The sequence below is a fragment of the Mustela putorius genome, unplaced genomic scaffold, assembly GCF_011764305.1.
Source record: "Mustela putorius furo isolate JIRA1106 unplaced genomic scaffold, ASM1176430v1.1 tig00000867_pilon_pilon_pilon, whole genome shotgun sequence".
NCBI lineage: Eukaryota > Metazoa > Chordata > Mammalia > Carnivora > Mustelidae > Mustela > Mustela putorius.
In genome coordinates, this window is record NW_025421501.1 from 3644088 (window position 1) to 3671735 (window position 27648).

The 27648-nt window shown below is 53.1% G+C and overlaps 1 protein-coding gene across 4 annotated transcripts; it reads left to right on the top strand.

The window, feature by feature from the left end:
* Positions 1–27401, top strand: CAMKK1 (calcium/calmodulin dependent protein kinase kinase 1). 4 transcript variants are annotated; one of them, XM_013050713.2, is made up of 18 exons: positions 2–161; positions 2026–2103; positions 2219–2403; positions 6700–7097; positions 8074–8121; positions 8542–8595; positions 9009–9060; positions 9322–9455; positions 10122–10158; positions 10923–10944; positions 12121–12209; positions 15448–15647; positions 17589–17642; positions 18389–18462; positions 20262–20349; positions 20579–20707; positions 22815–22918; positions 25352–27401. In XM_013050713.2, the coding sequence occupies exons 4-18, from the start codon at positions 6738–6740 to the stop codon at positions 25422–25424; spliced, it is 1518 nt and encodes a 505-aa protein (XP_012906167.1). In that variant the 5' UTR covers positions 2–161; positions 2026–2103; positions 2219–2403; positions 6700–6737; the 3' UTR covers positions 25425–27401. The 4 variants fall into 4 exon arrangements, with proteins under 4 accessions (XP_044941391.1, XP_012906167.1, XP_012906166.1 ...); XM_013050712.2 differs by lacking the exon at positions 2219–2403 and having other exon boundaries at positions 3–161; XM_045085456.1 differs by lacking the exons at positions 2219–2403; positions 25352–27401 and having other exon boundaries at positions 1–161; positions 22815–22922.
* Positions 27402–27648: the final 247 nt, after the last annotated feature.

Below are 27648 nucleotides of genomic sequence, written 5' to 3' on the forward strand. Positions count from 1 at the left end.
GGCGCGGCGGCGGGCGAGGGAGGGAGAGCTCCCAGGAGCCGCGGCGCCAGCGGTCTGAGCTCTGAGATCCCAACCCGAGAGAGGCGGGTGGGGCGGGGCGCGAACCTCGGGAGCGAGCCTGACCGCTCGCCCGGCCGCGGAGACTGTCGCCAGGCGCCGAGGTAGGGGTCGGTGGGGAGGAGACCTGGGGCGGGGAGCGGGAGCGGAGGAACGCCTGAACGTCTGCTCGGAGCCTGTAGGGAAGAGGGATGGTCTACGAGGCCGCGTCTAACGAGGGCCTCTGGGACCGCATTGGTGCGGGGATCCTCCCCCTTTTTGGGGGGCCGGATCTACGAGGTGCTTGCCGGAGCCCGCTTCTGTCTGCGCCTGCTGCCGGGACCGCATCTGTACCCGCGCTCAGCCATCTGCGTCGCTTCCCCAGCTCTAGTCTTCGGGACTGCGTTCATACCCGGCGCACTTCCCACGCCCTCCCCAGCCGTGGGTGGGAGGCCGTGTCTCTGCAGAGTGGGCCCAGACCTGTGCACCCACGTGTGGATCAGCGCAGAGTGCTCCTCCTACACGGCTCTCCGCTGAGTCTTCCTGCAAAAACTGGAGATTGGGGGGGGGGGTCGGTGGATGAATGGGACAGATGTGTCGTGTGGCTTTAGCTGCGCAGTCGTTCCTCTGGATGGGGCCTGGGCGGAGGGGTTGGAAGAAGCGGACACTGCGGCTTCAGGGGCCTATTAGGCACAGAATTGGTGGCTCAACGGGTGCACACGTGCGCGGGGACCTGTGTGTGGTGTTTGGAGGTGGGTGTGCGTGTCACGTGGACAAAGGAGTGTGCCTATGTGTGTGAGGAGAGTGCATGACTGGATGGAGTGGCGTGTGAGGGCCGATCACATGGACGTCTGCGTGCGACGTTGGCGTGCGTCTCTGGGAGGGGTGCGTGTGTGTCTCGAGGGTGCAGAGGTGTAGAAAAGGTTATGTCCCAGACACAGGACAGTGCCTTTGTGCGTGCATATGAGGCTGTGTATCTGCCAAGTGAGCCAGGGCCTCGGGGTTCACACAGCTTGTGTCCTTGAGGATGCACTGGTGCCCACACAACCCTCACTCCTTCATTCAGCAGGTACAGACTGAACACCCAGTGTATGTCAGACCGTGTCCTAGGCTCACAGACTCTGGGATCCTTGCCTCCTCCTTGGTCTCTCACCCTCAGTCCCCACAGCAGGCAGGGGAATCATTTTTAAACCTCATCCAACTGATCATTGCCCTGCTCAGAACCATCCTCTGGCTTTTGAGGCCTCCTAATCTCAAGCCAGGCCCTGAGTCCCAGCTTGAAAATGGCTCTCTGTCCTGCACAGTGAGAGCTTCCATCCTCTCCCCCTCTGAAATCCTTACTCAGTGGTCATGAAAGAACTTACATACCCCCTCCTCCAGGAAGCCATCACTTGGGCCAGGCAGAGGGAATGGCTGGGCCTTCTCATCCTGGTGTAACTGCTTGCCTGGGTGCCTCTCACATGCAGAGCCCCACTCCAGCAACAATTAGCCTCTTGCTCTTCCTCAGACAGTGTGAGCACTAACCCTCCTCACAGCCTTTGCAGATGCTGGTTCCTCTGAAATGCCCTTCCCAGATGTGCACACTGCTTGCCTCCTCACTTCCTTCAGATTCTACTCACATTCTATAGAAAGGCCTTTCTGACCACACTGTAAATAGTACGCCCAGCCCCTCACTCTTGATTCCCCTTACATGACTCCATAAAAATACATGCCTGTATTTTTCTCCATAGCACATACCACTCCACAAATTAATTACTGCCTTTCTTGTTTGTCACTTCTTGCCCCTACTAGAGATTAAACTGCGTGGAAGTAGGGACTTTGTCACTGTTTTATTTCCTAGCACCTAACACGGGAGGTGCTTATGGGCTGTTTGTTGCATGAATGAGTGACTCTGGATTTGCATTCCAGCAGTCTGTGTCTCTGGCTGCTCCCTACCCAGTGAGCCCCCCCCCAGGCTGGGGCTAGGTCTCCTCTTCTTTTGTCCTCCAGATTCCAAGTTCCTGGAAGGCCAGGTGTGGGAGAATTGTGACCACATTTGCATGTTCGAAATATTCCCTCTGGCAACTGGTATGGAGGAGGACGTGGGGTGGGGTGGGGTCGGGGTTTGAGGCTGGAGGTGGGGGTGCTGGGTGGCAGAAGCAGTGGGAAAGAAAAGTAGAGGTCTAAAGCCTGACTTCGTTAGGATTCCCCAGCAGTGGGGAGATCAAGGAGGGCTCCCAGAGGAAGAGATACCTGAGCTATCCTCCAGCAGCAAAACAGAAGGAGGTGTGTCCCTGGCAGAAGGCACAGCTTTTACAGAGGTCTGGCAGCAGAACAGAGTATGCAGTTTGGGAAGCTGCGAGTGGTGTGATGCGGCCAGAGTAGAGAGTAAGTGTGGGGCTAGGGGAGCCAGGATGGGCCAAAGGAAGAAGATGGGCTCCTGGGTTTCTGAAGAATTGGGAGGAGGACAGTACCTCGCTCTGCAACAGGCAGAGGAGGAAGGGCAGACTTGGGTGAAATGCTAAGTTGAATGAGAACCCTGTGGGTCTGAGCTGCCTGGGGACGTGGTGGGGAGGAGGCAGCTGGCTAGAAGGAATCGGGCTGGAAGTGCAGACCTGGTGTGGAAGATGAAGAGGGGCAGAAAAAGGAGGCAATGCCTGGAGCTCATCAGCCAAGATGTTCTGAAGATGCACTGAGGGTTGCCATGCCAGATTGGGCACAGAGCCCACTGCAGTGCTTGGGGCCTTTCCAGGGATGACGAGAGGGGGCGTCCTCGCAGTAGGCATCCTCAAGCATGACTTGGCACTAGATGCCTGGGCCTCCCTCAAGGAGAACTGAGTCATCCTGGGCAAAGGCAGGCGCTGCAGAGGGTACCCGTTGCCAGGGCTGTCCAGACACTTGTCAGGAGCATAAACACGGCTCTGGCCAGGCAGCCTGGCGATGTCAGGGCCACCTTCTGTGTCTGGCCTGGATGGCTAGACTGCCTCCTTGCAGCTTTTCCTTCTGGCCAGTTTTTGGATGGCCTGGCCATGTCCTCTCCCCCTGCATGGTAGCTGCTCAGCCTGGCCCTGGGAGTCACAGCAACCTTCCAGAACTCAGAATGAGGTCTGAGTGGTACCTGAAGTCATTCCAGGAGGGGCTCCTTGAACATTTGGTATCTCTCCTGCTCTGGGCCTCCTGTGAGTGACCCAGGTGGATAGGGGCATATCCGGAGGCCGGGACAAGGAGGCATCTGGAGCCAGGGTCTGTATGTCGGAAGTAGTCAAACACCTTGGGGAAAGGGGTTTAGCCTGAGGGGGTTAGCATGCCAGGCCATCCTGGAATCAGGGGGCAGATACGGGGTTGTACATTGTACATCAAGGCTCTCTCTTGGTGGCTTCTAGATGTAGATACACCCTAGCCCTACATCACTCAGGCACAAACTGTTTTTCTGTCCTCGATCTCACCTACTTCCCTCTGTAGCTCTGGGAGTTGGCAGGATGGCAGCCTCCTATTTGATTCACATGGGAGAAAACTGAGGATCCAAGAGTCCCAGTGACTTTTCCAAGGCAACACGGCCCAAGTCTGGGAGGACAGGATTAGGATAGCTTTTCCCAGTGAGAGAGGGCCTGAGTCTGGTCATCTTGGCTACAAGACTAGGCTGGTCCCTAGGAAGCTCTCCATGCCCATAGAGTCCATGCTGGGCCCTGAGCCTGGGTCCTAGCCTCTCTGTCTGTCCTTCTGTTTGCTCATGTAGTCCCTAGTGGCCTACCCAGTCAGTTTCAACAAAGTGTCTACTGAGGCCTCAGCTTGGGGAGGACCTTGAGAGCCCCCCTGGGTGATCCCTCAGAGAGGGGTAGCACCTGCCCAGGACACACAGCCCATCCTGGTGGACAGGTGTCCAGTGGGAGTTCAGACTTGACCTTCTGAGATCAGGCTTCCGTGGTCCCCACGCAGACCCCACCCCCCATCCTGGAGCACATGTACACGAAGACGTAAAGGCACCCCAGTGCACATTAACACATTCACACGTCTGTGTTGGCCACACCACTAGAGTTCTGTCTCCATGCAGATGAGTTTCTCTGTGTGGACTCTTTTCCCCCCTGCCCCCACATAGACACACACCATGACCCCAGCACACATCCCTGCTTGCACACATTCTCTTATGTGTGGACAGAGGCCCTCAGATGCATAGCCTCAGGTGTTAGGCCCTCTCGCCTGGACATGAGGCTGGAACTTGGGGCCTCCCCGCTGCCTCCCTCGCAGACATGCTTAGTCACCTGAATTTGATCCAGGCAGAAGGGAGGGTGGAGGGCCTGACGTCAGCCTTCATAGCCTCCTCATGCCGCCCGCACATCCATCTGGGCCACAGCGTGTCCTAGGCAATTGCAACAACAGCAGCACAACAAGTCACTTTTACGGAGCTTCCCCAGTGGCAGACTCAGTCCTGAGCCCAGTATGGGTAGTGTTCACACCTTTACGCCCCATGACTACCCAGTGAGGTGAAACTCCTATTAGCCCCATTCCATAGATGAGGAAAACTGAGGCACAAGGTTGAAGTCACCTGCTCGTGGGCCCACACCCGGAAGAGATGGAGCCTGTAGCCTGGCTTCAGAGCCTGGGCCCTTAACCAGGGAACAGGACCCCAGGTTGGAGGAGAAGGACTTCTGCCTTGACTTGTATGAGCCTGGGCCCATCCCTGGCCCTTGCTGGGCCTCGCTTCCCCATCTGAGAAAAGGGAAGGAAGCGAATTAGAGGAGGATGGCTTCTCCCTGAGACAATAGCCTCAGGGAAATCATATGCAAATTGTATGGGCCAGGGCCATAGAAGGGGGCTATAGGCGGTGAGAGTGAGGGGCAGCAGAGTGGTCCATCTACAGGGGACAGTGGGATGGGCCAGCCAGGCTTGGAAGGCTCCCTTCAGCCTTGGCCTCTCCTTTCGCAAGTGGTCTGATTTCTAAAGCCTCCCTGATACATCAGCTACATTCACTGTCCCTGCCCCGCCCCCATCTCTTTTATGAAGGACTCCTTGATGCTTCCGTCCTACTCACGCTCCTCCTCTCCTTCAGAGAGGCCTTCCTGAGGTTCTGGCCCTACCTGCCTCCCTCACCTCCTCCAGGGAGGTCTCCCTGATGTTCCAGTCCTACTCATTCTCTCACTTCCTCCAAGGAGGCATCCCTGATGCTCTAAGCTCACCAACTGCCCGGTCATTCCATATAGGTCCAGCCTTCATGTCTTTTCCTATTCCCAGTCTGAATTCCCTTCCCCCGTCCTTTCTGCATATCAATATCAGCTCTACTACCTCTAGGTTTTCCCTCATTTAACACTGTGTGTGTCAAGCACAAGGGTTCTGGATGATGACCTTGCCCACTATCCCTCTCTAAGCCTGGTGGCCCTAGGGAAGCTGCATCCATGGTACAGATGGAGAGACTGAGGCTCAGAGTCAGGAAGGAGCCTGCCTCAGCAACCCCACAGTAGGTTGGCAGGCAGGATTAGAACCAGTCCAGGATCCTGTGTGGCCAGTGGGTTCTAGTGGCCCTACCTCCTTGACATCTGTCAAAGCAAGGTGATGGGGGAACAAGGGCTATGTTCTTAAAGTCACTGTGTGAGTACAGAGGAAGTTAGCACCAGACAGGAAGGGCACAGAGTCAGGAGTCCACTCACTTCCTTTTCCTTAGAAGATGCTGAGTCTGGCCCTGGAAGGAGGAAGGACATCGGGCTGAGGTGGGGCCAGTGCTCAGCCTCCAGCAAAGGTGGAGTCCCAGTCTGATCCCAGGATTCAGCCTGGAGTCAGGGTTCAGCCCAGGGTTGTGGTGGAAGGTGAAGGCTGGGCTGGAGGTGGATGATGGTTTGGGATTCAAGCTGGGCTCAGTCCTTAGCCTGGGGCCTGGTTTGGAACTCAGAAGGCAGTAGGGTCCAGGGGGGTGTAAGGCCTGGCCATGGGGAGCATTTCAGCCTGAACAGCTGTGACAAATATTTTGGGCACACAAATAAATGGGAAGGAAAAAAAACGGGAAAAATAAGGGATGACCTTTTAGTTTAGTGGTTTGTCCTAACACCCGCCAAAGCATCAGCCCCTCCCCTAATGAACACTGTCCTAAGCTACAGTCTCTGCTGAGGCAGGAAAGGGAGTAACGGGAGAAGGCAGACTTGCTATGTGGTCCTGAAGAGGCCTTCCTGGAGGAGTAAGTGACTGGCTTGAGGTATCCAGGAGAACTCTGCATGTCCAGCGCCCAGCTCAGCTTCCAGGCAGCAGCATTGGAATGCTCTGCAGTCCAGGGTGGGGCTGGTGAGTCACTGGGCTGTCTCCCGGATGGGGCCTGAGCTGACCCTGGACTCTGTTTCTCCCAGTGCTGCTGGGCCTCCAGGAGTCTGCCCACATCTGTCTGCCCTGACTCCAGAATATCAGCTTCTTGCTGCTTCCCTGTGAAGCCGGCAAGGCAAATGTGACCATACCTGTTTTATAGGTGGGGAGACTCAGGTCTAAGGCCTGCTTTGCAGCAGAGCCAGATGAGTTTCTAGAATTCCTTTAGTTAGTAGGGACAGACTTGACTTTGGATGCTGGCAACTCAGGCAGAGGAAACAGGTAGGGCAAAGTCATGAAGGTAGGACCTAAAGATTGTGCCTGCAATAGGAGAAGGGCCTGGAAATCTGACCTCCATACTCCATTGCCAGGATTGAAGCCTTCTCTGTCCTCTTTTCTCAGGTTCCCAATAAGGCTGAGGACCCCCTGAAACTGTGGCAATGGAGGGGGGCCCAGCAGTCTGCTGCCAGGATCCCCGGGCAGAGTTGGTGGAGCGAGTGGCAGCCATTGATGTGACCCACTTGGAAGAGGCCGGAGGTAGCCCAGAGCCTGCCAGAAATGGTGTGGACCCTCCTCCAAGGACCAGAGCTGCCTCCGTGATCCCCAGTGGTTCTTCAAGACCCTCCTTAGCCCGGCCCAGCCTTTCAGCCAGGAAGTTCTCCCTGCAAGAGCGGCCAGCAGGAAGCTGCCTAGATGCCCAGGCTGCTCCTTATGCCACAGGGCCGTCCAGCCACATCTCCCCACGGTCCTGGCGGAGGCCCACCATTGAATCCCACCATGTGGCCATCTCAGATGCAGAGGTTGGTGGGGCAGAGCTAGGGGGTCCTCCTGAGCTTTTCTGTAGTCCTCAGTGAAGGTGCTTTTCTGTCCCAGCCCCTGCCACACAGCTGCCCAGCTTTTGCTTCTGCATACTCTCAGAGTTGAAGAGCTTGCTGTCTCAATAATATGGCTCTTCCTACCAGGGAAGCTCTGTTTGAGCCAATCTCGGGAGCCAGTCACTGCCTCCTGGAAGTCCCACCGTTCCTGCCCTCAGGCCAGGCCTCATAAATAGGCCCCTCCCTGGTCCCCCAAGAAGTCCTCTTAGAGATTTGAAGATAGATAGTATGTTGCCCTCCCCACCATAAGTCTAACAGAGCTTTAGCCCCTGCTTCTAATCCTGCTCCTTAGAATCTGCTCTGACTCAGAAGCTGCCAGCATGCTTCCAGCCTCTGGTCTTCCTTCTGTTCCTCTGTCCCAAGGGCTCTGTCCTTGCCACTTAGATCTGAAAAGTGAATCCTAGTCCTGAGCAAGCAATCTTCCGATTGCAGAGGCTGGGCTTTTTTCATGGGCTTTTTCATGCCTGAGCCAGGGCTCTGGTCTCCTGTCCCTAAGGCTCTCCTCAGCTTTCTTGTCCATTCAGCCAAGACCTTGCATATAGCTGGTTCTAGAAATACTTGCTCATGTGTTGCTCACAGATGTAGGTCTCCCAGACGCCCACGTTCAGGCGGGAGTCAGTGCATTTTTCCTTCACCACTTCCTAGGGAGTCAAATACAGCCATGGCTCACCATTCATGTTTGCAGACACTGTCCAAGGCCTCTTGTCACTTTTGGTGGCATGGACACTGCCACATTTCTCCCCATCCAAACTTGAAAGGTTATGAAATGTGGGGTTTGAGAGTGAAGGGCCCAGAGCCAGGATTGGGCCCTGAACAGGCTCCTGGGGTGGGATCAGTACTGCCTGTGGGTTGAGTTTTACCTGATGCTCCCCTCTTTATCCCTTCCCTCCCCCACTCCCAGGACTGTGTACAGCTGAACCAATACAAGCTGCAGAGTGAGATTGGCAAGGTAGGACTGGGACAGGCCGAGGGGACTTTTCTCTTGAGGCAGCCTGTCGGGACCCTCTGCTGGACGGTTCCTTCTCATCTGGGAATGTGAGGCAGAGCCAGAAGGGCCCCAGCTTAGAAGCGAAGAAAGTTTGTCCTCTAGGAAATACCCATGGAGGGGTGGGGAATGATTCACCAGTCCTGATTCCTTCATTTCTGATAGAAAACAAAGAGGGACTGAGGGAGCATAGAGCTGTGTTGAGCCAGACAGAGGCAGTGACAGGGCACAGGAGTCCTCTCCCTGTCTGCCAGAAATGTATGCCTGCTGGGGGCCAGCTGGTGGTGGGGGTGGAGACGGGCTGTTGGGGGGGACGGCTGGAACTGTTCAGGGTGGGGTGGGCATTGCCCTGTGCAGGTGGGGCTGACCGGTGCCTATTTCCAGGGTGCCTACGGTGTGGTGAGGCTGGCCTACAACGAAAGTGAAGACAGGCACTATGTAAGTCTGGGAACGGGAGGGAGGTGTTGTGCCGGCCAGGCCCCAGAAGCCTGGGAAATGGGCAGTGGCTGTGCTGGGAAGACAGAGGACAAGGCTACCTCTAGAGGGAGTGAGTTTCTGTCCCTAAGGATATGCTTAGTAAAAAGAGTAAGCTTCTTGACCTTGAGAATATCCCAGCAGAGGCTGGACCCCTCTGAGGGGAGAGCTCCAGAAAGGCTTATTGGGGAAATAGGGCTGAGGCTTAGACTCAGATATGGTCACTTCTAACCCAGCTCACCCACACACCGAGGCCATACCTTCAGTTCTGGTGGCCATCACAAGTGTTCCTTTCCGGACCTCTATCCACATATAACCAACCTGTTCTAGCTTCTGGTGGCTGCACTCAAGTGACATTTCTGCCCCTCCCTCCTCAGGCAATGAAAGTGCTTTCCAAAAAGAAGTTACTGAAGCAGTATGGCTTTCCACGTATGTATCTGCTGGGTCCTGTGCTTGGGAACTCCTTGCCTGAGGGCAAAGGAAGAAGGGACTTTGGTCCCTAGCTAGTTTTTTTTTTAGGACGAGGGTAGAAGTGGGGACAGCATGAGCAAAGGCCTGGTGGTGGCAATGTGCTTGGTGGGTTAGGGACAAGACCATGGTCTTACAAGGTTCTTGCCTGAGGCTGGGTGCAGGGCCATGGTGAGGCCCAGCCTCCTGCAACAGGAGCTTGACTCATCTTCCTGGTCACAGGTCGCCCTCCCCCAAGAGGGTCCCAAGCCACCCAAGGAGGACCAGCCAAGCAGCTGCTGCCCCTGGAGCGAGTGTACCAGGAGATTGCCATACTCAAGAAGCTGGACCATGTGAATGTGGTCAAGCTGATTGAGGTAAGAAGCAGTGGTGAGTGGGTGGGAACTTGTGCCCAAGTCTTGTGCTTAGGAACACTCAACAAAGACCTATGGTTCTCACAATAGATGTGGCTAAGGCCTCCAAAGACGGAGTTAGACTTGGGGTGGGGTCTGTAGGGAGGTTTCAGGGGTCAGTTTAGGCTGGTTTGGGATGTTCTCAAGGTCTCCGTGAGTAAAGGGCTACCTGGAAGCAAGAAGTGAGCCCCTCATCATAGCAGGAGGGGAAAAGAGCTGAGGGTCGCTTGGCGGGCCAGGATTGAGGGTCAGTGATTTTTTTTTTTTTTTTAAGATTTTATGTATTTATTTGACAGACAGAGATCACAAGTAGGCAGAGAGGCAGGCAGAGAGAGAGGGGGAAGCAGGCTCCCTGCCGAGCAGAGAGCCCGATGTGGGGCTCAATGCCAGGACCCTGGGATCATGACCTGAGCTGAAGGCAGAGGCTTTAACCCACTGAGCCACCTAGGTGCCCCGGGGGTCAGTGATTTTTTAGGCCTCATCTATCTGGTGCCTGCACAGTTCCAATCCATTGTCTGGGGTCACTACAGAGCAAACCAGGGGTCCTGGGGCTGGTGAGTACAAGGAAGTCTGGGACTCCCACGCCGTGCCTCCCCCACCCCTATCCCCATGTCTGTTTCCTCTGACCAGGTTTTGGATGACCCAGCTGAGGACAATCTCTATTTGGGTAAGTGACCCAGCTTGTTCCCAAAGCAGCTTAGCGGAGTCAGTCCGAGGGCTCCCCAGGAACACACATGACCTTCAGATGGGCTGCGTGAACATGTTCTCAAGCCCTGGATTCCTTTGCCCATCCCTGCCAACGCAAGCTTGGAATATCCGGTTAACTAAATTGAACAAATATTCCTAGGCCCCCTCTCCACTAATCAGACAGACAGTGGATCAGGTAGAGGCAGGAAGCAGGCTATGTGATGTGGGTTCCCAGATCCTATCTGATAGTTCTCTGCCTCAGTTTCCTCACCTGTAAAATGGGGACAATGAATCTACCTCATAGGGCTGATACGAGGGGTAAATGAGTCATTATATATAAGATGGTTGTTAATGTTAATTTTATGGCTGGGTTTAGAGGCCCTGATACAGAGCAGAAAGAACACTGGCTTAGCAATTAAGGCTGAGGCTTTAGTCTTCCCTCCCTGTCCTACCTGCCTATCTGCTATGACATTTAGGAAAATTCCTGCCCCTTTTCCAAGCCTCTGTCACCCACCTTCTTCCCAGAAAAGGAACCCATGCTGAATCAGATGAGGCAGATCCATAGGAAAACTACTCTTACCCATTTACTTCCTCTGATACCCTGGAGCCCTTGACCCATCCCTCCCAAAGGTATGCTTGGATGCCTGACCCTCTCCTACCTTCCAGAATAGGGAGGGACCTTGGCATCACCTGCTTTGCTAGCCTGGCTGCACCTTACTTACTTTTTCTTTTCTTTTCTTTCAGTGTTTGACCTCCTGAGAAAGGGGTGAGTTCCCCTTCCCAGTCAGGCAGGCCAAGTCTAATCCAGGCCTTCTTTTCACTCCCTGTGTCCCTAGTGCCAGGGTTGGCTACTGTAGGAGAAAGCAGAGGCCAAGGCCCTGCCCTTGGGGAGCTCTGGTCTTGGGGAAAACAAGAGAACAAGAGGGCAATTCTTGGAAGTCTGGTGGGGGTCCGTGAGGCTAGAACATTCAGACAGTCCTCTGAAAGAGGTTTTGAGCCAGGTCTTAAAGACCTGGAAAGATTATGAGGGAAGAGAGGGAGAAGAAAGGAGTGATTCTCAAGCAAATATGTAGAGATGGGGCCCTTATGTGGATTCAAATCACAAATAGTTCTTTCAGCTTTTGAAGTTTATGAGTTGAGTGGGTGGGACTCCATTTGCTCCCGGGAGGGGAAGCTGAGGTTCAGAGTGGGTAAGTGGTTTGCTCAAGGTTACACAGTTCTAATTCATGTCTGCCCTATTTGGCCTTCCCAGGGTATTTGCAAAGCAGCAGACATGGGGTAGTAGGCATAGACCTGGGTGGACCAGAGGCCCTAACTGTCCAGACCTTGAATATAGGCTGCGTATGTCTTGTGATTTTTTCTGTCTTCGGGGAGTGGGGTGGCTAACAGTAGCATCCTTCTAAGATTCAGAGGCTTTCAAACATTTTTGACCTTTATTCAACTTAGTATGTTTGACATTGCCATCCATATCTATAACTGAAACCAACGTTTTACAGATCTTTATTACATGTGATACACTTTATTACATGTGATACACTCTACTTCATTAGAAAAACAAAGCATTAGCCAACAACTGATTGATTTCTTGGCCCTCTATTTGGTTAGACCTAAAGTTTGGAAAAACACTGCTCTGAATGGCCTTTTTTGCAACAGTTTGATTATGGGTTTGATTAAATACTCAGAAGAAGGAATACTAAGTCAATCAAATTAAGATAAAGCTAATTTGAAATTATAGTGATTGTAAAGGGATATTTGGGTCTGCGTTTTAACTGTTTCATTCTATGGGAGAATTAGCTAATGTCTTGATTTCTGGGGAGCAATTCGAGCATAGAGGGCTCCCTAGAAGTCCGAGGGGCGTACATGACCCAGCCCCTGTCCGCCTTCACAAGCTGTCTGCTTTTACTCATTCTGATTCACTGCTTCTCTCCCTCCCTTCCTGTAGGCCTGTTATGGAGGTACCCAGTGACAAGCCCCTCCCGGAGGAGCAAGCTCGTCTCTACCTGCGGGACATCATCCTAGGCCTTGAGTACTGTGAGTCCGGGTTGGGGGGTGCTGCTTGCGGCCTGGAACAGGGGACGGGAGGGGGACACCAGAAAGGGTGGAGCCCAGACTGAGCTAGCTCTTTGTAGTTCTTGTCTGTCAGCGCTGATCTACCAATCAGTTTCGTTTGGGGGCGTGGCAGGGCTGGGGGCGTGGCGGGACTGTGGGCGGGGTGGGTCTGAGGGCGGGGCCGAGTTCAGGTGGGAAGGGGAGGGGCGGGAGTGGTGGCTGCTTTCCCTGGATGCCTACCCTGAATGCCTTCCCTGGATGCCTGCCAGTTTCTTCGTGGTGGCTAGTCAGCATTGAGTCGGGCTGTACCTTGGGAGTTCTCAGTCTGTATCTCTTCTGCTGAGTTCTTAGCCAAGGCTTAACCTGTCCACAGGGCCTCAAGAGATACAGGAAGAAAGAGATTTATGTCCAGCTACCTTGTCCTGTCATGGGTCTTTTGGGTGAGGAAGGGTGTGTTGACAGTGAGGACCCTAAGGTGATGAGAGCTCAGGAGGGAGGATGGTACGGTAGCTTCTATCTCTGGAATTCACTTATTCACTCGTTCATTTATTTCACTTACTTCATTCATATATGAGTACCTGCTAAGTGAAAGGTAGAGGCAAGGAGATGACAGAGACACAGATGTGAGCTCAGGGAGGGCCCCCGCAGCCTAGTGAGAGGAACAAGAAACTAAGCAGGCAGATCTAGTGCAGGGCCTGCTAAAGTTAGGGAGGCCCAGGGCTGTCAAGAGTACTGAGAGGAGGTTTCCCAGCCTTGAGGGATGGGCGGGAGGAAGTATGCCATGCAGAAAGAACTATATAGCGGAGGCACAGTGGGGAGTGGACATATCCTGTTTGAGAATGGTAAGAAGTAAAATCTGGCTGAAGCGTGGGGCTGAGGAGGGTGAAACATTTCAGGCCACACCATGAGGGCTGGCCATACCTCCACAGAGGACTTTTCCTGATTTTATCCTGTCAGCATTGTAAACCCCTGAGGGCTTTGAGAAGGGCGGGGCATGATAGGATTTGCATCTTAGAAAGCTCTTTCTGGCAGCTGTGTGGTGGCTAAATAAAGGGCAAGAAGTGGTCAGCTGGTTAGGAAGGAGGCATTTTCTACAGCCCAAGTGACAGATGGTGAGGCCTGGATTAGGACAGTGTTGGGGGGGGGGGTGGATATGAAGGAGGTGAGCGGGAACAGCCCTGGATGACATACTGGTCGTGGGGACGGGAGGGCCCTCAGACACCTATGTTTCTGGCCTGGTTTGGGAAATAGAAGTGGTTCCCAGCTTTCTAAAATCTTAGCTTGGTTTATCGGGAGCATATTTTCTCCCTGGGTGAACAGAGTGAGGACCTAGCTGAGGTGACAGGAACCAGGGTTATCTTTATCTCATTTGAGTCATTCCAGTGCCCTTTAATTAATACTCTCTTTGTACATATGGAGAAACTGAGGCACGCAGAAAGGAGGGCTTTGCAGAAGGTCCCTGTCAGGGGTCTTAGACTTAGGGGAAGGAGGCATTTCACCCTGAGGGTGACAAGTGGCAGCCACAACCCTGTACAAGGTTGGCTTCCACCCCTTCCTATCCTGGGCCTTTCCCTACAGCAGGGCCTGTAAACTCCCATCCTCTGTCCCCACCCCCACCCTCCCAAAAACAAGCTAATCCCATCTGGCTTTTGAGTAAAGCCTTATCAAGACCCAGTTAATCATAGTGAAGGGCTTCCGGGAGCCCATTGGTCAGAACCAGGGGCTGGACAGGCAGATGAATGGAGGCACCGGGCACTGAAGGTTTACTTCTGTTGGTGTGATTCTGGTCCTCAGAAGGGAAGACTTGGGGAAAGCTCTGTGATCCGGGAGCCCCAGGTCTGATTTTTGAAGATGGGGCAAGTGCAGCAATGCAGGTCTGAGAAGCAGTCAGATCTAGAATATATCTTAGAGAAGCTGAACCCATGGGACTTACTGATGACTAGGATATGAGGTCTGAGAGAGAGAGAAGTTGGGAATGATCCTGAAGTTTTTGGCCTGCACAACCGACAATGGCCATTAACTGAATAGGAAAGACTAGAGGAGGAGCAGGGGTCTTCTGTTATGTTTGTTTGGTGGTGGTGGTGGTGGTTGGGTACATTGCTGACAGAAAAATCAAGTTCTGAATTAGATGTGTTATTGGGAAATATTGAGATCTACATTGAGAGGTCTGCTGGATATCCACATGGATAATGAATTCAAAGTTCAGGGGAAAGGTCAGTATTTGAGATGAGAATTTGAGACCACTTTCCATGGTCAAATACACAGCCCCTTGAGCCTCTGCACTCCAATGGGTGTGAGTTAAATCTCTCCTGTGCATCAGGCACATAGGAGGCAGTCACTATAGGACCAATGGTTTGGCTGTTACTCCTGTGTGACACTCCCTTTGCCGCTAGCCTTCCTCTCCTCCACTCTCCTCTCCTCTTTCTTCTTGCCCTTTCCATCCTCCCATCCCAGCATCTTGGGATCTGTTGGTCCAGGGGAAGGTATTCGCTGAGTGGGGAGCCCATTGGGTGACTGGGGTAGAGTCAGTGCCTGCTCTCAGCTGGGACATCTCTGGCCATCTCAGCCCGAGACGCCCATTTTTCCTGGCAGTCCCAGAGCCAGGAAGCAAGGTGAACTCTCAGCCTCCTGGAGTAGGCTGCTCCTTACCCCAGCCATGTTCATCCCAGCAGTCCCAAGGCCTGGAATGCCCTCTCTCTGAGTCCAGAGTCCCTAAGCCTGCGGCAGTACTTCTGTAAGATACCTTACTATTCCACCCTACGTCCAAGAAGGAAGAAATCTCTGACCAGGCTGGGTGGTCAAAACTGGAGATATGTTTTGATAGGCTTTGGGACTGCAGACAGCATGAGGGAAGGCCAGAGATGGCCAATGGAGAGCCTCCCTTCCCGATTTCCTCTGAAGGCCCCCTCAGCAACAGGTGTCTTGATTGCCACAGAGAGCACTCCATTTGGAGTCCAAAGAGTACTAAGAGTCCAGCCCTGGCTTTGCTTCTAACAGCCTGGGCTGGCCTTGGCGTCTCCACAGCATAGTGGAGCAGAGGGGCCTAAAGTTCCTTTTGAGGTCCTGAGAGGAATGTGTGCATGGGCTGAGATGGCCCTCCTCCTTCTCACTAGAGTTTGAGATGGGCTTCCCTGGCCAGGTGAGGGCAGGTGGTGGAGGGGGGTGGGGAGCTCCAGGCATTGGTCCCCCATGCTAGCACTCAAGCTGCCTCTCTCTGCAGTGCACTGCCAGAAGATCGTCCACCGGGATATCAAGCCGTCCAACCTGCTCCTGGGAGATGACGGGCATGTGAAAATTGCTGACTTTGGCGTTAGCAACCAGTTTGAGGGGAACGACGCTCAGCTGTCCAGCACAGCCGGGACTCCAGCGTTCATGGCCCCTGAAGCCATTTCTGATTCTGGCCAGAGCTTCAGTGGGAAGGTGGCTTCTAGGACCTAGGCTGAGTTGGGATTCAGGTGGAGGGGTGGGATAGCTTGCAGTGGGGCCTTGTTTCTAGCCTGAGGGTGTCAGGGTCCTTAATGTCTCAGGAGTGAACACTGAACATGGTCCTCTCCTTCCTGTTTGCCTCTTCCTGGAGTCTTGAAAAACTCCCCAACATTGGCCACCTCTCATTTTCCAGCAAAATGGCCCCAGGTCTCCCCTGCAGATATTTTCTGCCAGCTGCTCTATGCTGAGTACAGGTCGGGCTGTGGAACAGACAGAGCCGACAGCCCAGCTCTCCATCCTTCTGGACATGGTGGAAAAGAGCAGGAGAGCTCATGTTTGGGAAGAAGTTAGATGTTCCCCTCAGACTCTTTGGAGATGGCAGGGTTCGAACTAGGCCTTGATGAACGGGGAGGATTTGAGCATGAGGTGGAGTCCAGAAAATGTATGAGGGCACTGAGGGGCACAGGGAAAGGGAGGGGGCGTGATGGGGCTTGAGCAGAGTTTAGAAGGCTTGGGGCCTTGTGGTTCCTCCTAACTGACAGAGGCAGTAGGCACGGCTTTCTGAGCAGGGGATTTCAGTGTAATGTGTTCCCCTGGGCATGTGCCTGTTCTCACCTGCCAAGGAGGCTGTGGTCCAGAGGCATTTGGATACGTGTGGGGTGTGGAGGAGCTCAAAAAAGAGGTCAGGGATGTAGATAGAGTTTTTTTTTAAGAACTTCTAATTTTGATAAAATTCCAAGTTTACAAAAAATTGCAAGAATAATAACAAAAAAAACCCTGCCATGTATCTTTTTACCGAGATTCACCAATTATTGACATTTTGTCCCATTTACCTTTTCACCATCTCTCGCTATATTTATGTAATTAATATTACATTTTTCTGAACCATTTGAGAAGTTACGTTGGAGACATTATCCTCCTTTATCACTAAATATTTTAGCAGATACTTTCTAAGAACAAGGACATTCTCTTATATAATCTCAGTACTATTATCAAAATTAGGAAATTTATCATTGCTACATGACTATTATCTAAACGACCTTATTCACATTTCATCAGTGGTATGGATCCTGTCCTTCAATGCCTCCCCACCTTTTTGGCCCAAGATCTGATCCAGGGTTAGTTATAGCATTCAGTTGTCACATCTCTTTGGGGTCCTTTAATCTGGAAGATTTCTTCAACCTTTCATTGTCTAGTCTGAACTTGACCTTTTTTAAGAGAAAAGTCCTGTTACTTTATAGAATGATGTCAGTTTGCATTTGCCTGGTGCTCCCTGGTTCCCTGGTTGGATTCAGGTGAAGCATCTGTGGCAGGAATATGTAGACAGATGTTTGAGAATCATTCACATCCACTCACATTCACATGAGAGAACGTGGAAACCAGGAGAGGAGACAGGATTCCAGAAGGGGAAAATGTAGAGAGAGTACACATTAGAACCCAGGATTTGAGGGAGCTGTGAGCAGCTGTGGAGGTGACTGAAGGCCAGGGCCTTAGTACGGACAGGGTCCGTTTCTGGTGTTAGAACAAGGTAGATGGTGACTTCTCCCGTAGATTATCAGGAAAAGGGATGAGGATCTGGTTTAGTGAGTCTAAGTTTAGTACATACCATGGTTTCTGGGGTGTGCCATGGGTACTACAGATGTGACCCCGAAGGTAAAGGTGGTTTTGCACCTGCTGAGTTAGAAATGTATCCAGTTTGGGTCTGTTACAAGGGAGCTTGGAATCCCTGAGAGGTCGGGGCCCTGTTCTGCTCATTCCTGTGTCCCTAGTGCTCACCACAGGGTCAGGCAGAGAACAAGTGAGTGGGAGTATTTGAGCGACTCCATGACTGAGGAAGGAGCTTCCCAGTATGCCTTCTCCCATAGCGCATGGGAGCTAGGTGAGCGAGGGGCGTTGGTTCTTTTTGAGGGACTGATATGAGCTGTTTCTTCATAGGCCTTGGATGTGTGGGCCACCGGGGTGACGTTATACTGCTTTGTCTTTGGCAAGGTGAGTGCCAGGTGGGCTGGCGGAGCTGGGCAGGCCCAGACCCTTGGCACCGTGGGCTGGGTAAAACTGAACCAGGATGAATGACGGCTACAGGCCCTTCCTTTGTGTCCTAAAGCCAAGTGACTTCTGAAAGGGCCCACCTGGCCCAGAGAAGACTAAAGGAAAAGTCTTTTTTCTGTTTCCACCTGACCCTTGGGAGGAGAGTCATTTGAAGGAGTCCGGGGACAGCAGACAGCCCAATGGGAGATGGTGGCGTTGCCACCTCTCCGCTAGAGCACGCCCTGCCCTTCTGGCCCTTGATGCCATCCATTCTTTCATTCATTCATTCCACAAATTGTCCTTGACTTTTGCTCTGGGGCAGGCTGGGCCTGGGGAATGCTCAACACTGACTTGGCGGAAGTCCCTGTCCACAGGTGCTCCCACTCTAGTGACTGCGCTGAGAGGTGGGAGGGCATCTCAGTGAACATGTTCGCAGACTCCAAGCCCTGGGAATGGAGGCCCTTCTGCAGGTGCCTGTTAAGCCAGTGCCCAGCCTCATAGATCCTTCAGTGATTCATTTGTTCAGTCAGTGTCTCTTGAGTACCTGCTGTGTGCCAGGCCCTAAACAAGTTAGACAAGGTTTCTCCCATCTATTCAGGAGCCCAGAGCTGCCCCCTACTTCTGGCAGCACCAAGAGATGGGGTCAGTCCCCCAGGGCAAGTTGAGGCCCTGGGCCTGCATCCTTTGTCTGCTTCTCCACCCAACAGTGCCCATTCATCGATGATTACATCCTGGCCCTGCACAGGAAGATCAAGAATGAGGCCGTGGTGTTTCCTGAGGAGTGAGTTGCCCATGAAGGGGGCTCCTGCCCACCCCCAGGAAGTCGTGTCTGAGTTGTAGCAGAGCCTTTGCCCTTTGAAGGCCCCCCCAAGCCTGCAGATCCGGAGGTGGGGGTGCTGTTTCCTGGGAGGGGCCCCTGGTGGGACGGTAGAGCAAGGTTTCAAGGACTTCTGATTGGATTCCATTGTAAATGGAACTCTGAGACCAGGAGTTGGGCAGGAATGACCCCAAGTCACACATTTACACTGTTCCTTCTCTAGAGGCTTCCGTGGGGTTAATGGTGTCAATCTGATGTACACGCTGGAACCACAGGGAACCTCTACTTTCCTCACATGGGGTAGGAAGGCTTCAAGATAGCAGTGTGCTTCCCCGTTTTGTAGATGGAAAAGGAGACTTCTAGAGGAGACTTATCAGTGGGATCTGGGGTTTGAAACCACTCCCTCCTCCCTATCCCTTAGTGACTAAGGTCTCTGAGCCCAGAGGGACTATTTGGAGCAGTCTCCCTGCCCCTCTGTGCTTCTTCTGATTATGATACGGGCTATTACAGCTCCTTACTTTACAGGGCCCTTCTGCCATCTGATCAAAGTCCCCTGGACAGGTCGGAAACCAACCTGGGTATTGTCCTCAATGACTCCTGCTCCCTTGTGCCCACTCTCAGTCCGGTCCCCAAGCCCTATTGAATCTACCTCATATATCTCTTGACTCCATTGGTACCTGTGCCCCTCACTGGTTCTGTCCTTGGCCTTGTCTAGCTACCTTTTCTGTGGTCTCCCTGCTGCCCGCCTCCTTCCTGTCCAGCCACCACAATCAGGTCAGGTTGACCCTGATAAAGCACAGAGCAAGTCTCAGGCAATGGCAAGGCTCCCCTTACCTCACCATGTCTCCTGCTTAAAGTTTTTCCAAGGCCTCATAGATCCCACGTGAAGAGGCCCTTTCCTAACCCTGGCATTCAAGGACCTCTGCCCCCTCTAGCCAACTAGATTCCAGCCCTTCCCTGTAATTGCCTGTCTTTGTGCCTTCCCTGCTGCTGTACCCCATGCCAGAGGTCTCTTTCTTCCCAGCCCAGGAGTTGTAAAAGGGATTACCTGTCTAGGACAGCGGAGGGATCCAAGGTCAACAGTCCCAAGAGTGAGTGAGTTCCTTCTCTGCAGGCTTGGACAGATGGGCTTCCCAAAAATCTTGGTAGCAAAGAAGCCTGGAGTTTGGGGAGAAATAGTCCAGGTTAATGTGGAGCTGAGAGTCCTGCTCCCCCTTCCCCTGAGTCTCTCATCCCTGCCCTCACTCCTCTGGTGAGCATTGTGTCAGCGCACTAACCTCTCTGGGCCTCAGCTTCCTCCTCTGTCAAATGAGAATCTTAGCTACCGCCCAGTCCGAGGAGAGGACAAGATGGCGAGTGGGGAAAAAAAAAAAAAAAGATGACGAGTGGGGCAAAGGCTCCTAGTGTTCCATTAAATGCCTCTTCTCACATTATCCTCATCATTTCTGCCACCCAGGGGATGTTCAGTTACCCCTGGTACCCCTGGAATTGCGTTTGTGTTTGTGGCCCCTGACTCCTGAGGGAGATGGCTTTATTTCCTGTTCAGGAAAGAAGGATATCCATCTACTTGTTGGGAAACTCTCCCGTTCTGCCTTGGTACCTTGGGGATATCCCTCTTGCTCTTGAAGAAATGGGGGTTGGGTGTGTCTCTGCCCTGGCATGTTCTGTTGAGGGAATCCCAGAGCAGGTGGGGATGGAGAGGTGAGTAGGAAAGAACCCTCACTAACTACCTCTCCCTCATCTTCTTCCTTCCCCCCTTTTAGGCCAAAGGTCAGTGAGGAGCTCAAGGACCTAATCCTGAAGATGCTGGACAAGAACCCTGAAACAAGGATTGGGGTGCCAGACATCAAGGTTGGGGAGCCAGAGGTCTTGGGCTGAGCTGGTCTTGGACACAACAAACAGGCCTCAGTTTCTCCCTCTAGAAAGCCCTACACCAAGATATATAAATCATATATTAGGTTTGGATTTGGGGTTTGTGGGCTTTGGGTCCCCTCAAGGCAATTGCTGGTTGAATGCCCATGGTCCTTTGCTGACCGGGTGTCTGTCTATCTGACCTCTCCCTGCCCTCCCAACTCCACAGTTGCACCCCTGGGTGACCAAGAGTGGGGAGGAGCCCCTTCCCTCAGAGGAAGAGCATTGCAGTGTGGTGGAGGTGACGGAGGAGGAGGTGAAGAACTCAGTCAAGCTCATCCCCAGCTGGACCACGGTGGTAAGGGGCTGAGGGGCAGAAGGCTCCCTTGTCTTGGGAGGGCCTTAGGTGGGCACTGCCATTGCCTGAGACTTGCTGTGTGCTGGGCCCTGTTGGGGGACAGAGGGCCATCTGGTCAGCCAGTCCCGAAGCTGATCTGTACTGAGACCCTGCTGGAGCGCAGTGGGGAAAGAGGTCATGTTATTTAGCCTCATGGCAGGGAGACCAGGAGGCCTGGTGAGAAGAGTGAATGATTTAAAGAAATATACTGCCCTCACTGAGTGTCAACATTCATCATGCCTGGAAGAAGCATTTCCTCCCTCTCTCCCTCTCTCCATCCCCCCTCCCTTCTTTCCTTCCTTCCTTCCCTTCTCCCCCCTCCTCTAACCCCTACTTCCTTCCCTCCCTGCTTCCAAGCATTCTGTTAGGTGCCAAGAACATAATGGTAAGAAGGCCTAGGAAGCTTTTGGATTGGAGATGTGGCCCTGTGCTCTTGGATCCCATCCATGTGCTCCCTGCACTTGCCTCTCACAGTTTAGTTGTTTTCATCTTCCTTTGGACAGGTTCCATATTAACTACTGGAAGTTATTCATGTAGCCTGTAGTGGCCACTTGGGATTTTGGCGGGGGGGGGGGGGGACACTGAGAACCGTGATCTGCCCTGCACCGAAGTATCACAGCAAGTTGGGGTAATTACAAGGCAAAAGGAGAGCTGGTATGTGCTGTAGGTGACATCAAGCCTGTGCACTTTGGCCCTCCCCACTGGGTCCAGGCCCAGCTAAAGCCAGTGGCCAAAGGCCTGCTCATTTCTATGATCTGTAGAGCTCCAGGACTCTATGAGGTCCCTGGAACCAGCCAGCTCCCATAGGGTCTTTACTGCTACCTCCTTGGTCTTAGCCACCACTGTCTCTCTCCTTAACCACTGGAATACCCTCCCAAGTTGTCCCCTGCTTGCACCTTTACCCCCACTACGGTTGCTACCCAATTCAGTAGGCAAGGTGATCTTAGTGACTAATCATGTCCCATTTCAGCTGAGACCCTGCTCCCTTAGGCTACCATGTCACTCAGAGGAAGAGCCCCAGCCTTAACCACCCTAGAAGATGCCACACAGACTGCACGCCTCCCACTCCCATCTTCCCACTGCCTTACCTCTCCCTTCCTCCCTCCATTTGCTCAGCTCTAACCACATAAGCTGCTGTTCCAGAACCTTCCTTTCTGGCAGATGCTCCTGCCCAGCTATCTGCAGGGCTCACTTCCTCACTCCCTTCAGACCTTTACTCCAAAGTCACCTCAGTGAGACGTGAGCCTTCCCTGGCCCCTTATCTAAAATTCCCACCTCCTCTTTGTCATACTATATCCTGCTTCCTTGTTTTCTTTTTCTCTCCTTAGCTCTTACCACTAAGTAGCGTATGTTTTACTGATTTGTCTTATTGACTGCCTGTCCCCCGAACTAGAACACAGGCTCCATGAAGGCAAGAATTTTTGCCTCAGTGTGGTACCTGTGCCTAGAGTAGCGTCGAGCAAATGACCAGCACTCGATAAATAGCTGTTGGTCGCATTCAATGAACGAATAAATGAATGAGTAGAAGAAAAGCTGAATGCAGCCCCACACTAGGCATGTGTGTGTATAGTCAGGGGCCTAGGACTGTCTGTGCTGTGGGAGGAGGGGCGAAGTCAGCGAACCAGGGTACAGCATCTCCCCATCCAGGCATCTCCCCCAGGCCACTGTGCAGCTTTCTTGCTGCTCTGCCTGCCACAGCTCTCCTCCGTTCCATCCTTCCCACCTCAGCTCTAAGGCATTTCCTGATCGCACTCCGCGTGTCCTCAGGATAAAGCCCCTGCTTTCAGCTTGGCATTCCAGACCCTCCACAATCTGCTTCTGGCCTCTGGGCATCCCCACGCACCAGCTGTGCTGAGCTCCTCACCATTCCCAGAATTCACCCTTAACTGTCACCCCTGTGTTCTTGCCATTTTCTCTGCTCGGAATACTCTTCTTTCCTCCGCTGACTGAAAGGGAGCCTCAGCAGGGCCCACCCAGGAGTCTTCCCCATAGGGAGTCACAGAGGAGGCTGCCAGTGTGTCTGGGAGCCAGGCGTCCTCTCTTCCTCACTCTGATGTGTCCTCCCCAGATCCTGGTTAAGTCCATGCTGAGAAAGCGTTCCTTTGGGAACCCATTTGAGCACCAAGCTCGGAGGGAAGAGCGATCTATGTCTGCTCCAGGAAACTTACTGTCGTAAGTACCAGTGGGCTGAGGCCTACAAGGTGCTCCCTTGGGTGGCGTGGGGGCTGGGGTGTATCCCTGCGACTTTCACTGTCACTGGGCTGTGCAGGCTGAGCCTGGAGCCTGGGGACTCAGCCACATCTCTGAGGAGGGCCCTGTTGGCACCTCTGTTCTCAGTGCATGGCAGCCTAGTAGAGGTTTGCAGAGCTTGTGTCTGCTTCTTGTAGAAGGTTGCCTGTCTGTGAAAAGAGAGGCACATCTGCTGACTCTTCCTGGCCTGGGGGAGTGTTAGCTTTCCTGAGTAGCCCATGATCCCTCCAGCCATTGCTGAGGCCGTGTTCTCAGGCAGCACTTTGGAAATGCTCATCTAGCGAGTAAGGAAGATAGGCTGGCTGGCTAACAGGGCCAGGGAAGAGAATTCCCATTTGCCAAAGGCTCCCTACTGTGAACCAGGCATGTGCATTCACCGCCTCCTAGGAGAGGCAGAAAAAGTAGTTCCCCAAACCTCTGTGAGCCTTGTCCTCCGCTTTTCTACCTTCTTCCATTAAAATAAAAGTGAGTTTGGGGTGCCAACAAGGCCTGCTGGAGTTTGTGCACTGACCCGTAGAGAGAAAATCGTGGGGGGGGGGTCCTGGACCAGAAGGTGGTCCTGGGACACTGGTTGCCTTCCTCCAGCCTGTGAAGGGTACTGCAGAGGGGAGACACTGTGTACCTTTCCACACCTTCTGCCCCTCCCACCTGCTTTGTGGGAAAGGTGTGGTCCCTAGAGGGGGCGGGGGAGACGACCAGTATTTGAGCCTCTCCACATTACATTCGGTGCAGGGGCCCAGACAGTGGTTTCGTGTGAGGCTACCCTTTGGTAAGTGGGCTCTTCAGAGCATCAGGTCCCATTCAGTGGACAAGCTGGTGTTTGCTCCAGCCAGAGGTTGCTTGCCCACGGTGATGTCTACGTACCAACGGCTTGCCCTCCATTTGACAAACTTCCTGGCCAGTGGAGGTTGAGGGTTGGGTCTTTGGAGAGGCCTTGACACCTTGACAGTATGAGCTTCTTTTTATTTTTTTTTTATTTTTATTTTTTTAAAGATTATTTATTTATTTATTTGACAGAGAGAGATGACAAGCAGGCAGAGAGGCAGGCAGAGAGGGAGAGGAGGAAGCAGGCTCCCTGCCGAGCAGAGAGCCCGATGCGGGGCTCGATCCCAGGACCGTGGGATCATGACCTGAGCCGAAGGCAGCGGCTTAACCCACTGAGCCACCCAGGTGCCCCTGAGCTTCTTTTTAGTTCTATCTCTTCAGTGAGGTGGCCAGAGTGAGGAGAAGGAGTTCCCCAGGCTCCTCTAGGTCTGCAGGCCTCAATGATGGAATTGGGCTTAGTGTAGGGGATCACATATGTAGCACCCAAACAGAGCCAATTTTGAGAGTGAAAGAGGGAGGTGTTACTAAGGCATTACAGAAGGCATTAGGTAGGACCCTGAGGATGAACAAACCTGGATGGCTGGTTACTCCAGCTCATTGCCAATGACTCGGCGCCCCCTAGTGGTGGCATGGGGAAGTCATGAACTAAAGATACAGGTATCTGGCACAGAATGGGTCCCAAGAACACCACTGAACAAAGCACTCATTAATCACTGTCCTTTCATAGACATGTTAATGGGGAGAAAGGCCAGTTTACTCACCTGGACTGTGATAGAATTGGGCTTTAACCCTTTTCAACTATAAAATTCTATAATTCTGTGACCCAAGTTTAATTTTGAAAAGCAGGCTTTACCTCATCAAAGTCCCAACATTTGTCCTAGATGGACTCTGCTTTATGCTTTGGGATAATTGGTGAAGCTCTACGGTAGAGTTAAATGGTACTGATTTTTGTTTTTTGCACTGATTTTTAGTATCAAAATCTATTCATTGGTCATTTTAAAGAGAAAAATCTGTGGGGAATAATGAAATACAGGAATGCATTAAATACGGGATGAAATTCCAAGACTGATAGATAGACTCTGCCCTATGAACAAGGCAAAGAAAATACAAAACCAAAGCTTCTCTACCCAGGATGATGGTGGCTGAACTAGGCCACCATGGAAGGCCTGACCTAGCTGGTACTCAAGGATGCAGGGGAGTCAGCTGGGTCAGCTTGTGAGCAGCTCTGGAAGCCAGGCTGGGAAGTCTAGACTTCATCTCCAGGCAACAGGGAACCACAGAGACTTGTGGGCTGAGACCAGGGTTAGGGAGACCGGCCAGGGACCACAACGCAAGGGGCAAGACTGAGGGGAACTTGGGGAAATGGTGGCGGCAGGGTGCGGGGGGCAGTGGTTGAAAAATTGTGGAAAGGAATGGCTGTGTGTGTGTGTGTGTGTGTGAGAGAGAGAGAGAGAGAGAGAGTGTGTGTGTGTCTTCCTGAGTGCATGTGCTGACCCCTGAGGTCCCTCTGCCCCGGTGTCCCCTGAACAGGAAAGACAGGTGTGGTGAAGGGGGCAAGAGCCTGGAGCTCCCCGGCGTCCAAGAAGATGAGGCTGCATCCTGAGCCCCTGCATGCGCCCAGGGCCACCGGCAGCACGCTCATCCCACGCCTCCAAAGGCCCACTGCCCTCATGCTGACAGCCGCCCCCGCGGGCAGGGGGCTGAGGACTGTGGCCCCTCTTCCGGCCCCCCTCCTTCTGTCATGCTGCATGACCTCAGCGCACAAGTCCAGGGACAGGATTGCAATGTTTGTCATCTGGGGTTGGTGGGGGGGCAGGGCTCCCATGAGGCCTTTCTCCTTGTCCTGGCTCTCCCTGGGGGGACCCATCCTGTAGGAAAAAGAGGTACCCATGGTGCCTTAGAAACCCCACCTGGCTATCTGGCAAAGCAGGAGATAGGAAACCCAGCTAGCAGGTGGAGGCCTGGTTTATGACCATGGCAGAGACGTCCCCTTGGAAGTCAGGCAGGCCTGGCTCAGTTGCCTCATGAACCTGGAGGGCTGTACTGTACCCACCTCAGGAGGGTCCTGCGAGAGTTCTTGTCAACTGAGAATGCTGATAGGGAGGCTCTGAGCCCCAGGGGGTTTTCCTGGGCGTCGAGGAGGCAGGGGCCAGCATTAGAGAATTCAGATTCCTCTTTTGCTGTCTTCAACTTTTACTTTTAACATTGTGGCGGAAGGGTGGTATGTAAAGGCCTGCTTGGGAATGACTATAAAGCTCTCACGCAGCTTTGGGTGGTCCCCAGCATGCTCATCGTTACTTGGCAGCCAGGTGGGGTGGACTGAGCTTCCTTGATGGTTTCACACTCAGCGCATCTGGAGAATGGGATAAATGAGTGCTCTGCGCAGAGGCCTGAGTCAGGAGCACCCACCTTCCCTGCCCACTTTACTCCCTCCCTGCATGGTCCCCTGCAGAAGAGACACCAGGGGCAGGCCCAATCAAGGGTCCTGGACTCACAGGGCTGTGGCCTTGCAGATGCTGAAGTAACTGGAATCCGACCACCAATCCTGCACTGGCCTGCGCATCTGGCCTTGGAAGCTGCCCTCCTGTTGCTACAGTGAAGGACAAACTGCCCAGATTGGAGGCAGCACTGGAAGGGGGACCTGGTGGGGCGTGCCTGTTGGCCAGTGGCCACAGAAACTTGGGCCTCCTGCCACTGCCTCACCCCCAAGACAGTTGACGTTCGGCCCGCACAGAGCTGTTGTGCCAGAACACGTGTGTGGACCTGGCCATGCTGGGGCGGACTTGATCTTCACCCTGGGATCTGTGTCTGGCTGGCTTGGCATTTACTGACCAAATCCTCAAGCGATTGACCCCCAAAAGAAAATAAAACAGGCCTCCAGTACCTCTCCTGAAAGTATGGGCCAAACAACAAGGGATTTCAGTTGCCTGTGTGGGGCTCCTAGGGCAGGAAGGCTGGTGCTGAAGAAGAAAGCGAGGCTGGGCTGGAGGAGCATCTGTGTCCTGCTCATCTTCGTGCCTGTGGGTATATGTTGCACCTGCACGCACAAGCATGTGCGTGCCCATCTGCTGCACACAGCACACCTGCATGTCTTGCACTGGCACATGCATCTGTAATATAGTTCCTTTGTGTCTTTAAGGCTCTGAGCTGAATGTGGCTCATTGTCAGTGGGCCCACATTTCTCCCTGGCTCCTCTGCAACTAAGGTGTTATAACCCAGGGGTTAAAAAACAATTCAGTACTGTTTTTAAGAATACTTTTTTTAGAGTTCATGGGAGGCCCATCACAGATCCACAAGTTTCCTTGAGCATCTCTGCACTGGGGCCTGGAGGGTGGGCGTTTCAAGGAGGCATGTCAGTTGGGCCTGCCCTCACAAACCTCATAGGCGGGCCTGGCTCCACAGCCCGTGTCAGAGTCTGGATGAGGTTCTCACCCCATCACTGGGGGTTTGGGTTGGCATTATTGTTTCTGAATGTAGCACAAGTGATGAACAAACCCCATAAGAGTGTTTTAAAAATTAACTTCCCAGGAAGTGAGTTAAAAACAATAAAAGCCCTTTCTTGAGTTAAAAAAAAAAACAAACTTTGTGTGTACATTTTCAATATCTGGGTATGTGCTCTTTCTCACCAGCTGGACGACTGTCTTGGCTAGTTGTTCTGGAAGATTCTGAGCAGGGCAGTCGTGAGAGGAGCTCTGGGGTGGGGTTGGGGGGGTGGCAGGGAGTAAGAAGGAGGCAAGGAGGGAGAGAGAGGGAGAAAGGCTGGCTCTGGAGGGTGACGAGCTACAGTCAAGGATGTGACTCAACCTCCTGAGCAGGTTCTGTGGCCC

Excerpts from the sequence above, each read along its gene's own strand:
- CAMKK1 (XM_013050713.2), top strand. The coding sequence starts at position 6,738 with ATGGAGGGGGGCCCAGCAGTCTGCTGCCAGGATCCCCGGGCAGAGTTG. Across the intron at positions 15,648-17,588 it reads GCCAGAGCTTCAGTGGGAAG|GCCTTGGATGTGTGGGCCAC; the intron begins GTGGCTTCTAGG and ends GTTTCTTCATAG. Across the intron at positions 18,463-20,261 it reads GCCGTGGTGTTTCCTGAGGA|GCCAAAGGTCAGTGAGGAGC; the intron begins GTGAGTTGCCCA and ends CCCCCCTTTTAG.